At 35.5% G+C, this 15,860-nt stretch overlaps 1 protein-coding gene across 2 annotated transcripts; it reads left to right on the forward strand.

The window, feature by feature from the left end:
• The first annotated feature begins 256 nt into the window (after nucleotides 1-256).
• LOC141700621 (calcium-transporting ATPase 10, plasma membrane-type-like) lies at nucleotides 257-15,611 on the forward strand. 2 transcript variants are annotated; one of them, XM_074504326.1, is made up of 35 exons: nucleotides 257-411; nucleotides 642-834; nucleotides 1,696-1,812; nucleotides 1,966-2,005; nucleotides 2,735-2,847; nucleotides 2,960-3,091; nucleotides 3,592-3,681; nucleotides 4,127-4,196; nucleotides 5,022-5,092; nucleotides 5,166-5,249; nucleotides 5,337-5,414; nucleotides 5,649-5,720; nucleotides 6,382-6,465; nucleotides 6,547-6,629; nucleotides 6,719-6,827; nucleotides 6,904-6,959; nucleotides 7,226-7,268; nucleotides 7,417-7,500; nucleotides 7,997-8,131; nucleotides 8,747-8,809; nucleotides 8,902-9,000; nucleotides 10,202-10,312; nucleotides 10,811-10,981; nucleotides 11,706-11,765; nucleotides 12,013-12,177; nucleotides 12,258-12,374; nucleotides 12,461-12,559; nucleotides 13,097-13,234; nucleotides 13,423-13,523; nucleotides 13,630-13,675; nucleotides 13,779-13,913; nucleotides 14,030-14,137; nucleotides 14,254-14,345; nucleotides 14,962-15,108; nucleotides 15,194-15,611. In XM_074504326.1, exons 2-34 carry the CDS (start codon nucleotides 685-687, stop codon nucleotides 15,068-15,070), a joined length of 3,225 nt encoding a protein of 1,074 aa, XP_074360427.1. In that variant the 5' UTR covers nucleotides 257-411; nucleotides 642-684; the 3' UTR covers nucleotides 15,071-15,108; nucleotides 15,194-15,611. The 2 variants fall into 2 exon arrangements, with proteins under 2 accessions (XP_074360427.1, XP_074360428.1); XM_074504327.1 differs by having other exon boundaries at nucleotides 262-411; nucleotides 670-834.
• The last annotated feature ends 249 nt before the right edge of the window (nucleotides 15,612-15,860 follow it).

Raw genomic sequence — 15,860 nt, forward strand, 5'->3', positions numbered from 1 at the left:
CCTTAAATGCGTGCACAAATTTTATTTTCATCTCTATAACATCTAGGATTATATTTTTGAAATTTTGGTTACTTATTAGAAAAATGCTAAATATCTTAAATATTTTTTCCAAATAACTTGTAACTTGTAAGTTTGTGCATACATAATCCAAATTAAAAATGATAAAATATAAAATTTGGGGTATAAATTTGGAACAGTTAGTCTAATTATTAATCACTTATTCTCGCACTTCAGCAATTTCTCAGAAACCGCTTAAAGCAGTAAATATGGAAATATGTAGGGTTACCATATATTTGAAATCAAAAAGAAAATTATAAAAAGGGGCGAGAAACTTCTTTGCACTTTCGTCTGTTATTCTCAAACTCTCCGCCACTCCTCCAGCAAAGCAAATCAACAACTGCCTTGTTCACGGTACGCGTTTTCCGTTATCTTCATCTATACACACAACTATACTTACAACTCACTCACCGCCTCTACAGTATTATCCACACGGAACGAATCTACCTTTGCTGATTACAATTTTATAAATTCCGCAAAACTGAAACCCTAGCTTTTAGTTTCAGTTATTTGAAGTGTTTTTGGTTATAAATTGTTCATAAATTGAAGGATTAATGTGTTAATTGTGTTGTGATTGAGATTAGTGAGCGTCATCTCTCCTGCTTGAAACAGTTTGGTGAAACAAATATGAGTGAAGAGTTCAAGACGTCGCCGTATAGGCGGTATAAAAATGATGTGGAGACCGGTAGTAGTGGATTCGATGAGGATGATCATTTAGGTCCTTTCGATATTTTTCGGACTAAGAGCGCTTCCGTTGATCGCCTTAAACGATGGAGAGTAAGTATTAAATGTTTGTAGGTAGTTAGTTTTATCACAAATTGTCGAGTGTAATTGTTGTGTGTATAGATGATCTTGTGATTCGAGGAATGTATGTGTTTAATTACGTTTTGAGCAATGTAGATTCGTGGGATGCAGAGGACAGTTGTTGACTTCCTTACTTGTATCATGCTTTGTATAGTGTATGATTCTGATTATTTTGTTCGGTTTTAAGATTGTTAGCGGTGGAAGAATTATCGAATGTTGTGCAGTTTTTGTGAGTTGTGTACCTTGACTTTTGGGAGGAATTGGTTAATAAAGGAATAGGACTTCTGTCGTAGTTTGCTTGAACGAAATAGGACTGTGTATAAAAGAAGCAGCAGGCTCATGTTCGGATGAATAGACTGATGAATTATAGAAATGGATGCACTATTATTTTTACTACTAATTTCTTCTCCTTACAAACAACTGGAGAAGTACTATTTTTTGTGCCTGATTAAATTAAAAAGATGTAGAGTTTAAATACTTATGAAGACCTATTGATTAATGTTGTATAGGTTTTTAGAAGAGGTTTTTATGATTTTCTTCCATCCCACTATTATTACCGCATTTATTAGAGACAACGTTGTTCATCTTTTTTGTCTTGCATGGAAGCAGATGCAGAGCTATACTCTAATGTTAAATTGTTAACTGGACATAGAAATTGAGAGATATACTTTAATATATATGTTTTTCGCTTTCTCACTTAAGCATGATAAAAATGGCTGCTCGTATCTAATAAGCAGTATCTGGCATCTGAGTAATGGGGATGCATTTTATGCAGTTTACCTGTTACTTAAGATTGTCATTAATGCATGAACTAACTGGTTCTATCTTCTTCAGCAAGCGGCACTTGTGCTGAATGCTTCTCGTAGATTTAGGTACACGTTGGACCTGAAAAAGGAAGAAGAAAAGAAGCAGATTATAGCAAAGATCAGAACACATGCACAAGTTATACGGGTAATATATATTTTTACTTCTCGACACCAACTTATGTATAGACATATAATGCACAAGTTATATGGGTAATATATTTATTTAATTCACAACCGCGAGCTTATATGTAGACATATAGTCTTTCTGATGTCCATGATGAATTGCTTGCTTTTTTAGGCGGCCTTTCTTTTTCAAGAAGCTGGACAACAAGTTAGTGGTACGTATGCTTATGAAGCATGTGAATTAATCCTGATAAGTATCATCACTAATGTACTTTTGTCTGTGTTGGGACTTCATGTCATTTTTTATCTGTAAAATCATAGTTGTCAAGTTGTCTAATAAGCGGAAATTGCAATCAAATATGGATAGGATTCCTGCCTGCCTTGTTTTAGACGGTGTAGGCGATGCCTAGTGGATTCTGGGTGCCAATTACGCGTCACCTAGGCTTTCATTAGGCACTGGTGTCCACGGTCCATTAGGCGTTCAGCTAAATACATGGAATATATTTCTAATGTAATTTGGCTTGTTTATTTTTGTTTGCAGTGCATCTTTATGCGATGTCATTAGCATTTCTAAATATGCACCGTTACAATTGAACCATTATAAATTAAAAATTGTAGTCATAGTTTATAAATAAATTATTCAGTTTTATTTGAGTAACTGATCTTTATATGTACATGAAAATTATTATAAAAACGATTACGGCACATTTAGCAAAAATGGTTTAAAAGTATTTTTACTGTGCTGTCATTGATGAAATAAATAGAGTTTATACCCTTCATTTATCATTTAAAGCACAACTCCGGTTAACATGTTGTGATTGAGCAGTTTTAAATTATTTTTTATGTATTCTTTTCTTATTCGAATGGTAAGAAGCATGTCGTGCTTACTGACACATGTTGACTTAAACTGTTCAAATTACTGACTTCATTTGTTTCGGGTGCAGCTGCCCCAAAATTACCAGCTCCAACCCCTACAGGTGATCATGATAGTGGTCCGGAGCAACTCGCGACGATGACCAGGGATCATGATTTTTCTGCCTTGCAAAATTATGGAGGGGCAAGTCTTTCACCTTGATTGCATCTTTTATTTGAATGATGTTTCTTGGCCTAATTCATTATCATTTAGACATTTGTTTTTTTGGTATTGAATGTTTTTAACTCGGCACCAGGTGAACGGGCTGGCGGATACATTGAAGACAAGTTTAGATAAGGGTATCAGTGGGGATGATGCTGATATATTGGAGCGGAAGAATGTATATGGATCCAACACCTATCCCAGGAAAAAACCGCGTAGCTTTTGGGTATGTCGCGTGCTTAACTAGTTTAAGTTGCTGTTTTTCTAATTGCCTGTTGACCTTTATCTTTGTTCTGTAATTAAGTCAAAGGCTATATTTTACTCCCTCCGTCCCATCCATTTGTATACAAATGGTTTGGGCACGGAGGACAAGAAACATAATAAAATAATGTTAGTTTTGTTAAGATAGTGGGATGAGAGAGAAAGAAAAAGTATAATTTAGTGAGAAAAATATAAAGTTGGTTAAAGTGGTGGGACCATTTAATATTTAATGAATAAAGTGAGTGTAGTGGGAGAAAGTAGTGGGTGTAGTTGAATTTTATATTATAAATTTTTTACTATTTTTGGTAAGTTTGAAATGTATAGAATTGAATGGGACATCCAAAAAAGGAAAGTGTATAGAAATGAATGGGACAGAGGGAGTATCTATTTATCTTTTTGGTATATATTTATGTTGTAACATACTTATTCCAAATTTCATGTTTTGTATTTTTGTTTATTTGACAGAGGTTTCTTTTGGATGCATGCCGTGATACAACATTGATAATTCTGATGATAGCTGCAGCTGCTTCTTTGGCCCTGGGCATAAAGTCGGAGGTGAGTATAGGTGTTGTGGTAGTTGAAACCCGATTCCCTACACTTTCAGAGGGAGAATAGTAATGTAAATGTATCTAGGAAATTTGGATAGCTTTTTACCTGGGTCCACAAAGGGCTCTATATTTTGTAATCAGCTAACTTGAAGGCTTTGAGCAAGTTAAAGGCTCTGTGATAGGTTAGTGGAACAAGTGCTTGGGCAATTTTCTGAGATTGGAGATAGAAACTCTAAAACCAATGAACTTCTGATGTTGGATACTGAGATGATTATTTCACTAGGAAAAGAAACATAACATAATTTATATAATGTGCATGGGTAATTACTTCTTAAAAATAACCGTGCCACTCATTATTTGCTAGTGGTGTCACTTAAGCGGTGTGTCATTTGCAAAGCTGTATAAGATACTTTACGGATTAAACAAAAAACTAACGTTACCGTCTCTTTTAGGGTATCAAAGAAGGTTGGTATGATGGTGGAAGTATTGCATTGGCGGTCATTATTGTTATAGCTGTTACAGGTATTGTTTACCTCCATCATCTTTGAATTTTTGGTTTATTTTATTTTAAAAACTGCATTTTCATGCAAGTATGTTGCACATTAGTAGTGCAAATATCGCTGATAAATCGATGCATGTGTATGAGCGTTTATACAGAACAAAACTTAAACTATGAGGTAAGAGGCAATAAGTATCACTTGATGGTAGTATTATGGTGAATTCTGGACACGAGGACTTTGTCCCTGCTCTCCGCAAGCTAGACTTTTTCTTAATTTTAGTTTGCGTCTTCTAATCTGCCCCTTCGCTGCTGGCTTTCCCTATTTTAAAGCAGTGAACGATAGTATTAAATTCATTTTTTATTGTATTATCTCTTATGAAATTGTTTATCTATAATGTTTTAGTGTTAATAGTAATGGAATATAGGTAAATAATTATTCCAACACTTTTAAGGTACATAACATTAATATATGACATTCCAGTGGAGAACTCCTTGCTTCGTCCTCAATTACCATCACCCATCCAACTAACATTTATTTTCACCAGGTCTGCTGATTTTTATTTGAACTAAATGTTATTGGATTTTTTGTTTAAAATTTTGACATTCATTCCATATAATCTGTAAAGAGCACTTTAGAGTAGAGTGCTGAATCACATGATCGCTTTTAATAGGTTATACGGCTCTATTTATAGTTAAAATCCACTCTTAATGTTGCAAAATCACTAGGGAAAGTATGGGGTTTGTGTGCAGCTTTGTTGAAATAATTCTTTGCTGCATGACTATACACAATACAATTACATTTCGTTAGATTCAGTTACCTTGCTGATCTTTTTTTTTTGTTTATACAGCTTTCAGTGACTATAGACAGTCTCTTCAGTTTCAAGTTCTAAATGAGGAGAAGCAGAATATACATATGGAGGTGTGATTTGAGTTAATGATGTTTTTGTCTGTATTCCTCCATTTTTCGATGATTTATTATATGCACTATGCAGGTCACTAGAGGTGGTAGACGAGTTCAGGTATCTATATTCGATATTGTTGTTGGTGATGTCATTCCACTCAAAATTGGTGATCAGGTGAATGCCAGAATTTTTTTTACTGATTATTTGGGAATTGAGATCTGATGCAAGTTTTAGTTTACGAACTTGATTTTTTGATTTTAGGTTCCGGCTGACGGTGTTTTAATATCTGGGCATTCCCTTGCAGTTGATGAGTCGAGTATGACCGGGGAGAGCAAGATTGTGAGTTATAATGCTACACTCTTACAATTTCGTGAATAGTGTTAAATATTTCAAGTCACCAGATGGTCTGAGTCTCATACACAAAAGGGTCATACCTATAGGGAAAAAACAAATCTCGTTAAGCAACCTTTGAAAATAGTTATTCAACATATCTTGTTATTGAGATCAGCGATCTTGGATAAAATTTGCACATATAGTATGATGTTGCTTACAGCCTACTTTTGTAATTGGCAGGTTCAAAAGGATCATAAGGCACCATTTCTAATGTCTGGATGCAAAATAGCCGATGGATATGGCACTATGCTGGTAAGTTTTTGTGACATCTTAGTTTCTATGTTTGTGGAAATGTTTCTCCCTCCTTGCTTGTCTGTTCTGTTACTATAGGTGAGTTTTGCTACGAAATTAAAGTCCTTGTATTGTGAGTGTTATGTTGGCCGTTGGGCAGAGTAACCAAATCAACATTCCGAGTATGTCCCATCCGTAAGCAGAGTCCAAACGTTAAGCATATCTTACCTTAATCCAAGAATTATGGTTTGGTTTAGCTTACAGAAGTATGCATGTATGATATAAACTTGATTTACGTGGCAAACTTGATTTACGTGACAATGGCGGTGAATGCTAACATGCTTACATTAACTTAAAATTTGTATATTGACCTAGTGGCTGGCGGATGTGCATTTGAAACTTACACTCTTTGGTTTTTTATATATGTATATATATAGATTGTGCTTAATGATTATCCAAATAGTTATCAAAATGATTAAGCAATGCTTGTGGAATATTGTGTTTAATATCAATCTAGCTTAAGCGATAATGAATAAGTGTAGAAATGCCCTTGTCAGCTCCAACCCCGAGTTACCCTTGGCAAGTTTTGGATAACTAGTAATGTATTTTTCTTGAAGATTTTATCTATGAAGTCTAACCTGTTAGTTCGGCTATTCTATGATACGTGTTGTTACTTTTACAGGTTACTAGTGTTGGGATCAATACTGAGTGGGGATTGCTAATGGCTAGCATATCAGAAGATAATGGCGAAGAAACACCATTGCAGGTTACTTTTCGTATGAATTGTGGCCAAAATGTTTAATCACTTTGAACTCCATGCCCGATAAATTTTTATTGAATCTACTAGGTCCGTTTGAATGGAGTTGCAACATTTGTGGGCATGGTTGGACTAGCGGTGGCTGTACTTGTTTTAGTTGTTCTTCTAGCCAGGTCAGTTAACGTTGGCTTAAAATCTCTCTTCTGTCTTCATCAAATGTCGCGTGTTGCTGAATGAAAGTTGTACATCTGTCCATCTGTAGATATTTTACCGGGCACAGCAAGGCTACTAAAGACTCACCAAAGTATGTCGCTGGGAAGACCAGTGTTAGTGATGCTATTGATGGAGCAATCAAAATATTCACTGTTGCGGTGTGTATTTTTCTTCATCAAAATTTGAATGTTGTTATGCACCCGATCTTCCTTTTTAATTAATGTTAGTCTATAGGTTACCATTGTTGTTGTAGCTGTACCAGAAGGGCTCCCTCTGGCTGTCACGTTAACGTAAGTTCAGTTAATTTATGTTTATTTAAGGATATACATGTTTGATATCTTATTTTAAGTTGTTAGGCCTTTATAGTAGTTTTATCAATATTTTCCCGGGTGATTTGAATCTACTTCTTTTGTCCTCTGCACATGCTACTAGTATTGAAGTTGGTCAATTTGCCTCTCTGTTTATATGTTATTATCATCTCACATCTGCACCGACACTTTCATTCGTTTCCTCTTCTTTATATTCCTTGTACTTACCGCGCATGCTAATATTGCAGGCTTGCCTACTCAATGAGAAAAATGATGGCGGACAAGGCATTGGTATGTGTGTTCATTGTGTTTCATATCAATCAGTGTTCCAGAACTATCTGTAAAATATATATACATATGACACATTATATTAAGATATCAATCAGTGTTCTGGACGAACAATCCGTAAATATATCTGGTTTAAAAATCTGGAGTACAGGTCAGAAGGCTTTCTGCTTGTGAAACAATGGGATCTGCTACCACCATTTGCAGTGACAAAACAGGAACCTTGACAATGAATGTGGTATGTTTTCATGTTTTTTGAATATATTTGTTTTTTCATTTCTAAAAATTAAAGGAGCCTCATCATATCAGTATGCATTTATGCCTATGGATAATGAATAGAGAGAAAAGGCTCTTGATATGATGATTTGTGGAGATGTAATTTTCGAAAACCATGGGAATCTTGATGTAGTGAATTCATTGTGTCTTGAATTTTTGACAGTCTTATTTGAAACTACTAACTGTCTCTGTTACACAGCTGGCATCATTTTTTATGGTTATTTAAAAGTTGAGTATTTTATAATAAATAATTTTTGTTGACTAAAAATCTTGTCTCATTTCTTTAATTACTGCAATGATGAATTGTCCAAGTTTTCTTATCCTTAGTATCCAAAGTCTAAACTGACTACTTAGGTCTCGGAGAGCAATTGTTACTGTTCTTTTGTTTATCCAGGTTTTAGTATGGTAGGAAAACTTATTACTTGTACTGTTGTCTTGCTCATCAATTTTTTTTATAGATGACTGTGACAGAGACCTACATCTGCGGGGAGAAAATTGATCCTTCTGAAAAGAGGTCACTACCTCCCAAGGTTGCATCACTCCTGATTGAAGGCATAGGACAGAATACAACCGGAAGTGTGTTCATGTCTGAGGTAGTCTGGACATAAAATTTGATCTGCATCTTGGATGCAAATTCTAAGTATAATATATATTATGCATCTCCTTGTAATAAAAAAAATTACCTTTAGAGTGTTAGTTGCTTAATTATTAAACCATTTGAAGCATCATTGTTAGTTTATGATAGTTCCAGATGTGGTTTTGCACCTTGTCGCACATATGGTTTACATGTTTATTTTATCTACCTTTCTTTTGGTCAGCTATGTTCCCTTTCAATCAGAACTGGAACAAGCTGTAAGGGAGATGATCCATGTGGCATGGATACATGGAAAGCAGACAAACTTTTCTTATCGATGCACAAATAAGAAATAATCAAAATTTAACCAATATATCACTAGCACGTCCTTTTTTAGTCCTGAATTGGACGCGCTGTAGTGTTGATTATACTTATTGTGCTGTTATCTTTTAAAAAAATTTGGACTAATTTTGAGTTTTTCGTTGCTAAATAATTATATTTTTCCTAATTTATTGTCTTATGGTCCTTAAACAAGACTGTTAATGATACTTGTGTATTGCACTCTCTCATAATTCGTTAACCTTTAACACGACTTTTGTATTTACTATAATTTTGCTCGGCCTATCATTGACAGGGTGGTGAGGTGGAGGTTTCTGGATCACCAACAGAGAAGGCCATTCTTCAATGGGGTGTCAATGTAAACTTTCCAACTTCTTTGCATCCACAGTCCAAATCCTTGGTATTTTTTTAAAGAGAATCTTGGCATGATTTTCAGTATCTCTTTTGCAGCTAGGAATGGCTTTTGATGCTGTCAGATCAGGGTCTTCTATTATTCATGCATTTCCCTTTAACTCAGAGAAAAAACGCGGGGGTGTTGCAGTACAGCTGGTAAGATGACTACATAGATTAAAGATTCGTTATTTTAGTGAAATTTGTTGCATTTTTTCAATTGATAAGCAGCAGAAGCAATGATAAAGGTATAGACTCCGGCCTTAACTCTGGTGGTGTGCTAATAAATAGCATAAAGGAGGTTTCTGCTGCTAAAGCCTAGAAATATATGGTATTAACCAACATATAGGTAGTCCAAATAAGTTTTAGTTTCTTCTCAGTGGGTTGATGCCTCCTTAAAGTTGGTTTTGGCGAGTTGTTATCCTTTTGTCCTGGACATGTGACGGGGAACACAAATAAAAATATTTTTTTATTAATTGTTGGTTGAAGTGTGCCTGGTAAAGTGTAAATTAATGCATCAGTTATGTAGTTACATTCGGGGTCTGGCCATCTGCATTTTATTAGTTATTAGTAAGCTTGTTCAGATGTTTTTGGAATAAGCCCGAGCGTTTACACGTCTCGTCCAATCTTTTTGAATCAAGTTTCGATCTCCTAGTAAGCCATGCATTCCCCCACACTATGTTACCCGGACTCAGGTATGGGTGTCGGACACGGGTTCGTATCCAAGTGTCGGACTCGGCAATATTCTGAAAAATTTACATGTTTTTGGCCTAAAATAAGTGTCCAAGTGTCCATACGCATGTCCGAGTGTCGAGTGTCCGACACGGGTACTCGAAGCAAAATGAAGAGTCTGGGTAACTAAGCCCCCACATACTAGATAAGCTTACAGGATTGATATATTTATTACTGTATCGGAAAATTATCTCTAATTATGTGTTTCTACTTTTTATACATACATTTTCCTTCGTTCCGTGGTTAGATTCTTGGGCTAGTAGATTTGTGTATTGTTTTATTGCTATACTACCAAAACATCAAGTTCTAGAATCTGACCTGCAACGTGACTACAATCAAAGAGAACATAGACCTTGGCCATATATACACACACACATATATATATATACATACATTTGTAACAGATTTTCACCCGGGCGTAATAATGCTTGTATGACCAAATTTATTTCTAGTATAGATGCTTGAGCCGGAAGATTGGCATAGATGTTTTGTAGAGAATGTTTCATACGTTGATCATCTTTAAGTTTCGCAAGGAAGCCACTTTTGTGGTGTACCTTCAGAGTTCTTCATTAGTCTTGTGCTAACAATTCTCCCTTCCTTCCCTTCCTTTTTGGTTTTAAATTTACAGCCAGATTCTGATATTCATGTGCACTGGAAAGGTGCTGCTGAGATTGTATTAGCCTGCTGCACAAGATACATCAATATCGATGAAAGCTTGGTGCCCATGGATGAAGATAAGGTCTGAGTGCTCTTTACATGACTTTGATTGTATTTGATATATAAATTAGAAGTTACTCTTAGGAATGAGCAATGATATGTGCATTATGTGAAATATTATATGACTAGTTTTCATTTATTGTCCTTGGTTATAGTTATAAGTGATATTTTGTTGGGACATTTTTTAGAAGGTCGTAAGAAGTTTGTATACAGGTCTGTATTTTGGATAATGATTTTTGTAAGGATTCAAAGAAACCTTGGGGAATTTGGATTTGCGTACAGGAAAGAGCATGTAAGACAAGTGCATGCATATAGGAGTAAATAGTTTTTACTGGGAAACAGATCTGGTAACCCATTCGCTTGGAAATGCATGTCATTCTGAAAGGCCACTATTCTTGAATCATTCGTGCTTCATACCTTATTAAGAATCCTACACCATATGCTTCTGTGCATATTCTATGTAGTAACGATCATTTTACTGCTGCGGACTTTCTTACTTAAAATTTAACAATTTGTGCAGAGGACATTGTTTAAAAAATCAATTGAAGATATGGCTGCAGGAAGCCTGCGATGTGTTGCTTTTGCATACAGAACATGTGAAAAAGCTCATGTACCCGATAATGAGGAGGAGCTGGCCCACTGGACTTTACCCGAGGATGACCTTGTCTTGCTTGGGATTGTAGGACTGAAGGTCTGAAAAATTATTACCAGTGATAAATTCTTGAAATAGATCATCTCATTCGTAACTTGAATATAATGAACTTTGCTGTTTACTCTGAATGATTACTGATAGTTGCAAATACTTGTTACACTTTTTTTCTCATGGATTCAGGACGATGCAACTTGCTTCTATTTCTTTTGTTATTTCATGTATTCTCTCATATAAAAGTGTATTCATAAATGGATCAATATTTGCGGTCAGTAATAGCTGATATGCCATCCATATACATTTTAACAGCTATAACAAATTGAATCTCTAACGTATATAAAAATATGTTATACAGTTGTATTATTACTTTATTTGCTTTATATTACATAGTCCAATGTTTTAACTTGCCTGTTGTCATTGTTATCTCTAAATTCTAGTCTACTTGTCCTAGGTTTTGCTTACTACACCATTGAGCAACCATATGTAACATATTTATATACTACCAAAATTGTTGGAATAGTTCCGTCATTATCTTCTGTTAGAAAAAAAACACTTTTTAAATGTTCTCTATTGCTTGCAACCTTTCTTTTTAGAATGTTTCTCACCACTAAGAAAGGTTACAGAGTTAAAATCTGGTTTCATTGATGTTTGTATATTTCAATATTTAATTAATATGTTCAGTATAGAATTGGTTTAAGGTATTTTAGGAGAACCAGCTTGGCTTAATAACGAATGATTATCAAAATGTATTGCTTGCTGCATGCAGGATCCTTGCCGTCCAAGTGTTAAGATTGCTGTTCAACTTTGCATTGACGCCGGGATCAAGGTATGTTTTGTGCTACTATATATGCCTCTTCTTACATGCTTGAAATAAATTGTATGTGCTAATTAGTTTTTTAAACTTGTAATTTAGGGGAAATTGGGGTTTGGGGTGGGGGGTACGACTAGCTTACCATCTGGTTTACCTTTCTAATATGTAGATGTCTGGTGCCTTCTCTATTGTAATGTTAAGTAATTATGTTTCTTATCTCGACTACTGCATGTCTTTGATTGGGGATCTGCAATTAACATAGGTAAGGATGGTTACTGGCGACAATCTTCAAACAGCAAAAGCAATTGCTTTAGAATGTGGCATACTACAATCAGATGCAGATGCTACTTTACCGAATATCATCGAAGGGAAGACATTTCGTGAATACTCTGAAGCAGAAAGACTAGTTGTTGCTGAGAAGATATCCGTATGATTTATGCATAGTCTTTTAGTCTATTATTTCTGCCAACGAGGCAGGTAGTATAACTGTTGACTGGTTTCTTATAGGTAATGGGAAGGTCATCACCTAATGATAAGCTGTTGCTTGTGCAAGCATTGAGAAAGAATGGGCACGTTGTCGCTGTAACTGGAGATGGCACTAACGATGCTCCTGCTTTACATGAGGTCTGGTTGGAGTGAATTCAGATTTTACTTTAGTTATAAATCTCTGCATTATGTTTTTAGCTGTTGAATTATTTTCAATTATGTAGGCTGATATTGGGCTTGCCATGGGCATTCAAGGAACCGAGGTTGCAAAAGAAAGCTCTGACATCATAATATTAGATGACAATTTTGCTACAGTTGTGAAGGTTGGTCTGCGTTATTGCAATCTCTGTTGCTTGAGATCAAGTCCAAATAAGAATAATGAGAAAAATATCACTGAAGTTTTGGTAAAATGTGCCTTTTTTAACTTGGGGAATGTAAGGGTGCACCTTATCTACTTAATGAATCAGTTGTGGACTTATATTAATGGAAGAACAGTTTGCAAAAACATCATATTTTTGTTTAATTATTGTCTTCAACAGACATCCTTTGTTCGTCAATTGGTTTAAAGCTGAAGGACTGATATTACTGAAAGAGTTGCCAAAAAAAGTCATATTTTTAGTTAATTATTTTCTTTCAAGCACATCTTTATTTCTGCAGTTGGTTTGGATCTGAATGTGATGAGAATTAGGATATTGTGTTGTTGGCATTTGTGCTTTTATGGTGTTTTTCGTACTCAAATTTCCAGTATCAACTCCGTACAATGGATCCTAGTCTTCTTGATTTATTAACACTTACACAATTCTAGTCAGAATTGCTTTGGACAATCAGTTAATATGCCTGAGTGCCAACTGATGATGCAGGTTGTTCGATGGGGTCGATCTGTGTATGCCAATATTCAAAAATTTATTCAGTTCCAGCTGACAGTTAATGTTGCTGCTCTCGTAATTAACGTTGTTGCCGCAGTTTCTGCTGGAGACGTCCCACTGAATGCTGTACAGGTATCTCTCTCTCTCTCTCTCTCTCTCTCTCTCTCTCTCTCTCTCCCTCCCTCCCTCCCCCCCTCCCCTCCCCCCTCTCTCTCTCCCCCTCCCTCCCCCTTTCTCTCTGTCACACACACCAAATACACAAAAACTCTCACTCGGGGAAATACATTTATTTGTTCATCATTACTATGTTTATCTGTCAGCTTCTCTGGGTGAATCTTATTATGGATACTCTTGGAGCACTTGCACTGGCTACTGAACCACCAACAGATCACCTCATGAAAAGATCTCCTGTTGGTCGAAGGTTTGGCTTTAGACATTTGATATGCATTTTACAGAACTTCTTTATTCCTAAAAATGATTTAGAATTGAGATTTTATTGCTTACTTCTTCCTTGTCTACTTTATCAGGGAACCTCTGATAACAAATATTATGTGGAGGAATTTGCTTATCCAGGTGTACTATCTCTATTTTTAGCATCTCTATATGACTATCAATTAGTGCCAAGTTCATGATTGATGTTGTTCTTTGTTTGCGGCTGAATGATTCAAATTTACAGGCTTTTTATCAAATCACTGTCCTGCTTGTCCTTAATTTCGAAGGCAAAAGAATTTTGAATCTAGAGCATGAAGAGGAGGACCGTGCTACCAAAGTGAAAAATACATTGATTTTCAATGCTTTTGTTCTGAGTCAGGTATCCCCCACTCAGATTATAGTTCATGTTTGCTTAAAACAAGAAGATATATGATACAGTCTGAGGTTTTTTCTGTTAGCTTGTATGGTGTCTGACAATAGATCATTTTACTGCAGTTATTTAATGAACTCAATGCGCGCAAGCCTGACGAGATCAATGTATTCAAGGGTGTTACTAAAAATCGTTTATTCATGGGAATTGTGGGATTAACACTGATTCTTCAGGTGACTAATTAATTCTCTGCCCGCGTATTGTAGTGATCGTCTTTAGTACGTAGCTTTAAAAGAAAGATCAAAACTTTCCACTGACTTGTATATTGTTCCTTCTTTTTGTTATCCAGGTCATTATTATAATGTTTCTTGGGAAATTTACTACAACAGTCAGGCTTAGCTGGAAGTTATGGCTCGTCTCAATAGGTATCGGCATTATTAGGTATGCATATGTTTGGTTTTAGAATAAATTCTAATACATGAAAAATATTTATCTTTTCTTGATTCTTTGCAAGCATGACATGCAAATATTGCTAAAAATAATATTGAGGCTCTTCTAAAATTACTGGGTGAAAGATGAATTTAAATGTTTAGGGAAAAAGAAAATTATTGAGTACTTGGTATTTTCAGTCCTACATACCCGAACCATATATCCACCGAGTACTCTGGAAAAATCAACCTTGATGAATGATTACAAGGTTCAGCAGTTGATTCGAATGAATTGATGACAAATGCGAAAAAGAAGGAAACACAACAATTTTTGAGCAGTTGAAAACACGCTGATCACAGCAAAATCCTTGGTATTACCAATATGTGGACTTTGAAAATTATTTGCCCCTCAAATCGGTGGGTCTGGCTGGAGAGCTTGGCCTGCACCAGGTTACGGCCAGTGGGCCACCTATGCCGACAAGTTAACATGGTTCCCAACTACCTGTGTAGTGTAAATGTACAAATACAACTATACGCTTTACTTTTTAGCAATAAGATCTGAGAATATGACCGGATTCTGCATAAGCTTTTGTTGATTTCACTTGTGCTGAAAGTTTACCATGTTTCAGTTGGCCTCTTGCTGCTGTTGGGAAATTGATACCAGTTCCAGAGAGACCATTGAGTGAGTTTTTCACCAGAAAATCGACAAGTAGGACTACCAGAGAGACCATTGATTGAGTTTTTCACCAGAAAATCGACAAGTAGGACTACCAGAGGTGAAACCTATATCCTCTGTCTTTCATGAATATTAAATTTTATATTGTAGCTGAATTTCACTCTTTCCTGCCTTGGGATCTGTAGGTTGAAGCGGAGGTACCCAGCATATTTCTTGAGTGGACTTGCATTTGGGTTGCTTTTTTAATTTTTGCCCATCCACTGACTTACAGGGTGCTAATACACGTGCAAATATCATTTAGTTCAGAACCGTACAGCAAACTTATACTAACAAACATATGTACTGTTTCACGGGCAATTTGCCTTTGAAATTTAACGCTGCACTTGTAAGTATATCAATTTGGTTTTTGGTGCTTTTAATTTGTGTTACTGGTTTCAAATGCGCTGCTAAGTTGTGGTAGAATCTGATTAGTGGAGTGAGTTTCGAGTTCGACCATGTTTAAATCCTTGAATTCTAGTAAGATATTAAATTTGTGTTTACACTCTAAACGTAAGCACCTGTTCACTTCACTTGAGATATGGTATAAAATATTGGTTTTCATCTGTGGCCTGAAATTTTAATTTCCTGTGTTTGACAATTTTAGTATTTAGTAATAGAAATTTATAAGTTATTATCACAGTGTGTGTGTAGTAAATATCTGTCTGGATCGAATTTCATTTGTTCTGCGAATTTCGTTAATCTTGTAAAAATAATAATTAGAAAATGAACTAAAATAGAGGGTTTGTCCAAGTGAATCTTCTAATATGTCTGGTACGTTCGGTTACCAAAAAAAATTCAAAATATAAGCCGTCA

This window comes from Apium graveolens, unplaced genomic scaffold (genome assembly GCF_009905375.1).
Source record: "Apium graveolens cultivar Ventura unplaced genomic scaffold, ASM990537v1 ctg262, whole genome shotgun sequence".
In the NCBI taxonomy this organism is placed as follows: domain Eukaryota; kingdom Viridiplantae; phylum Streptophyta; class Magnoliopsida; order Apiales; family Apiaceae; genus Apium; species Apium graveolens.

Bases quoted from the DNA above. Each gene is read 5' to 3' on its own strand.
- LOC141700621 (XM_074504326.1), top strand. From the start codon at position 685: ATGAGTGAAGAGTTCAAGACGTCGCCGTATAGGCGGTATAAAAATGAT. The intron at 3,682-4,126 runs GTGAGTATAGGT...CGTCTCTTTTAG, and splicing joins CCCTGGGCATAAAGTCGGAG to GGTATCAAAGAAGGTTGGTA. The intron at 7,269-7,416 runs GTATGTGTGTTC...TCTGGAGTACAG, and splicing joins TGATGGCGGACAAGGCATTG to GTCAGAAGGCTTTCTGCTTG.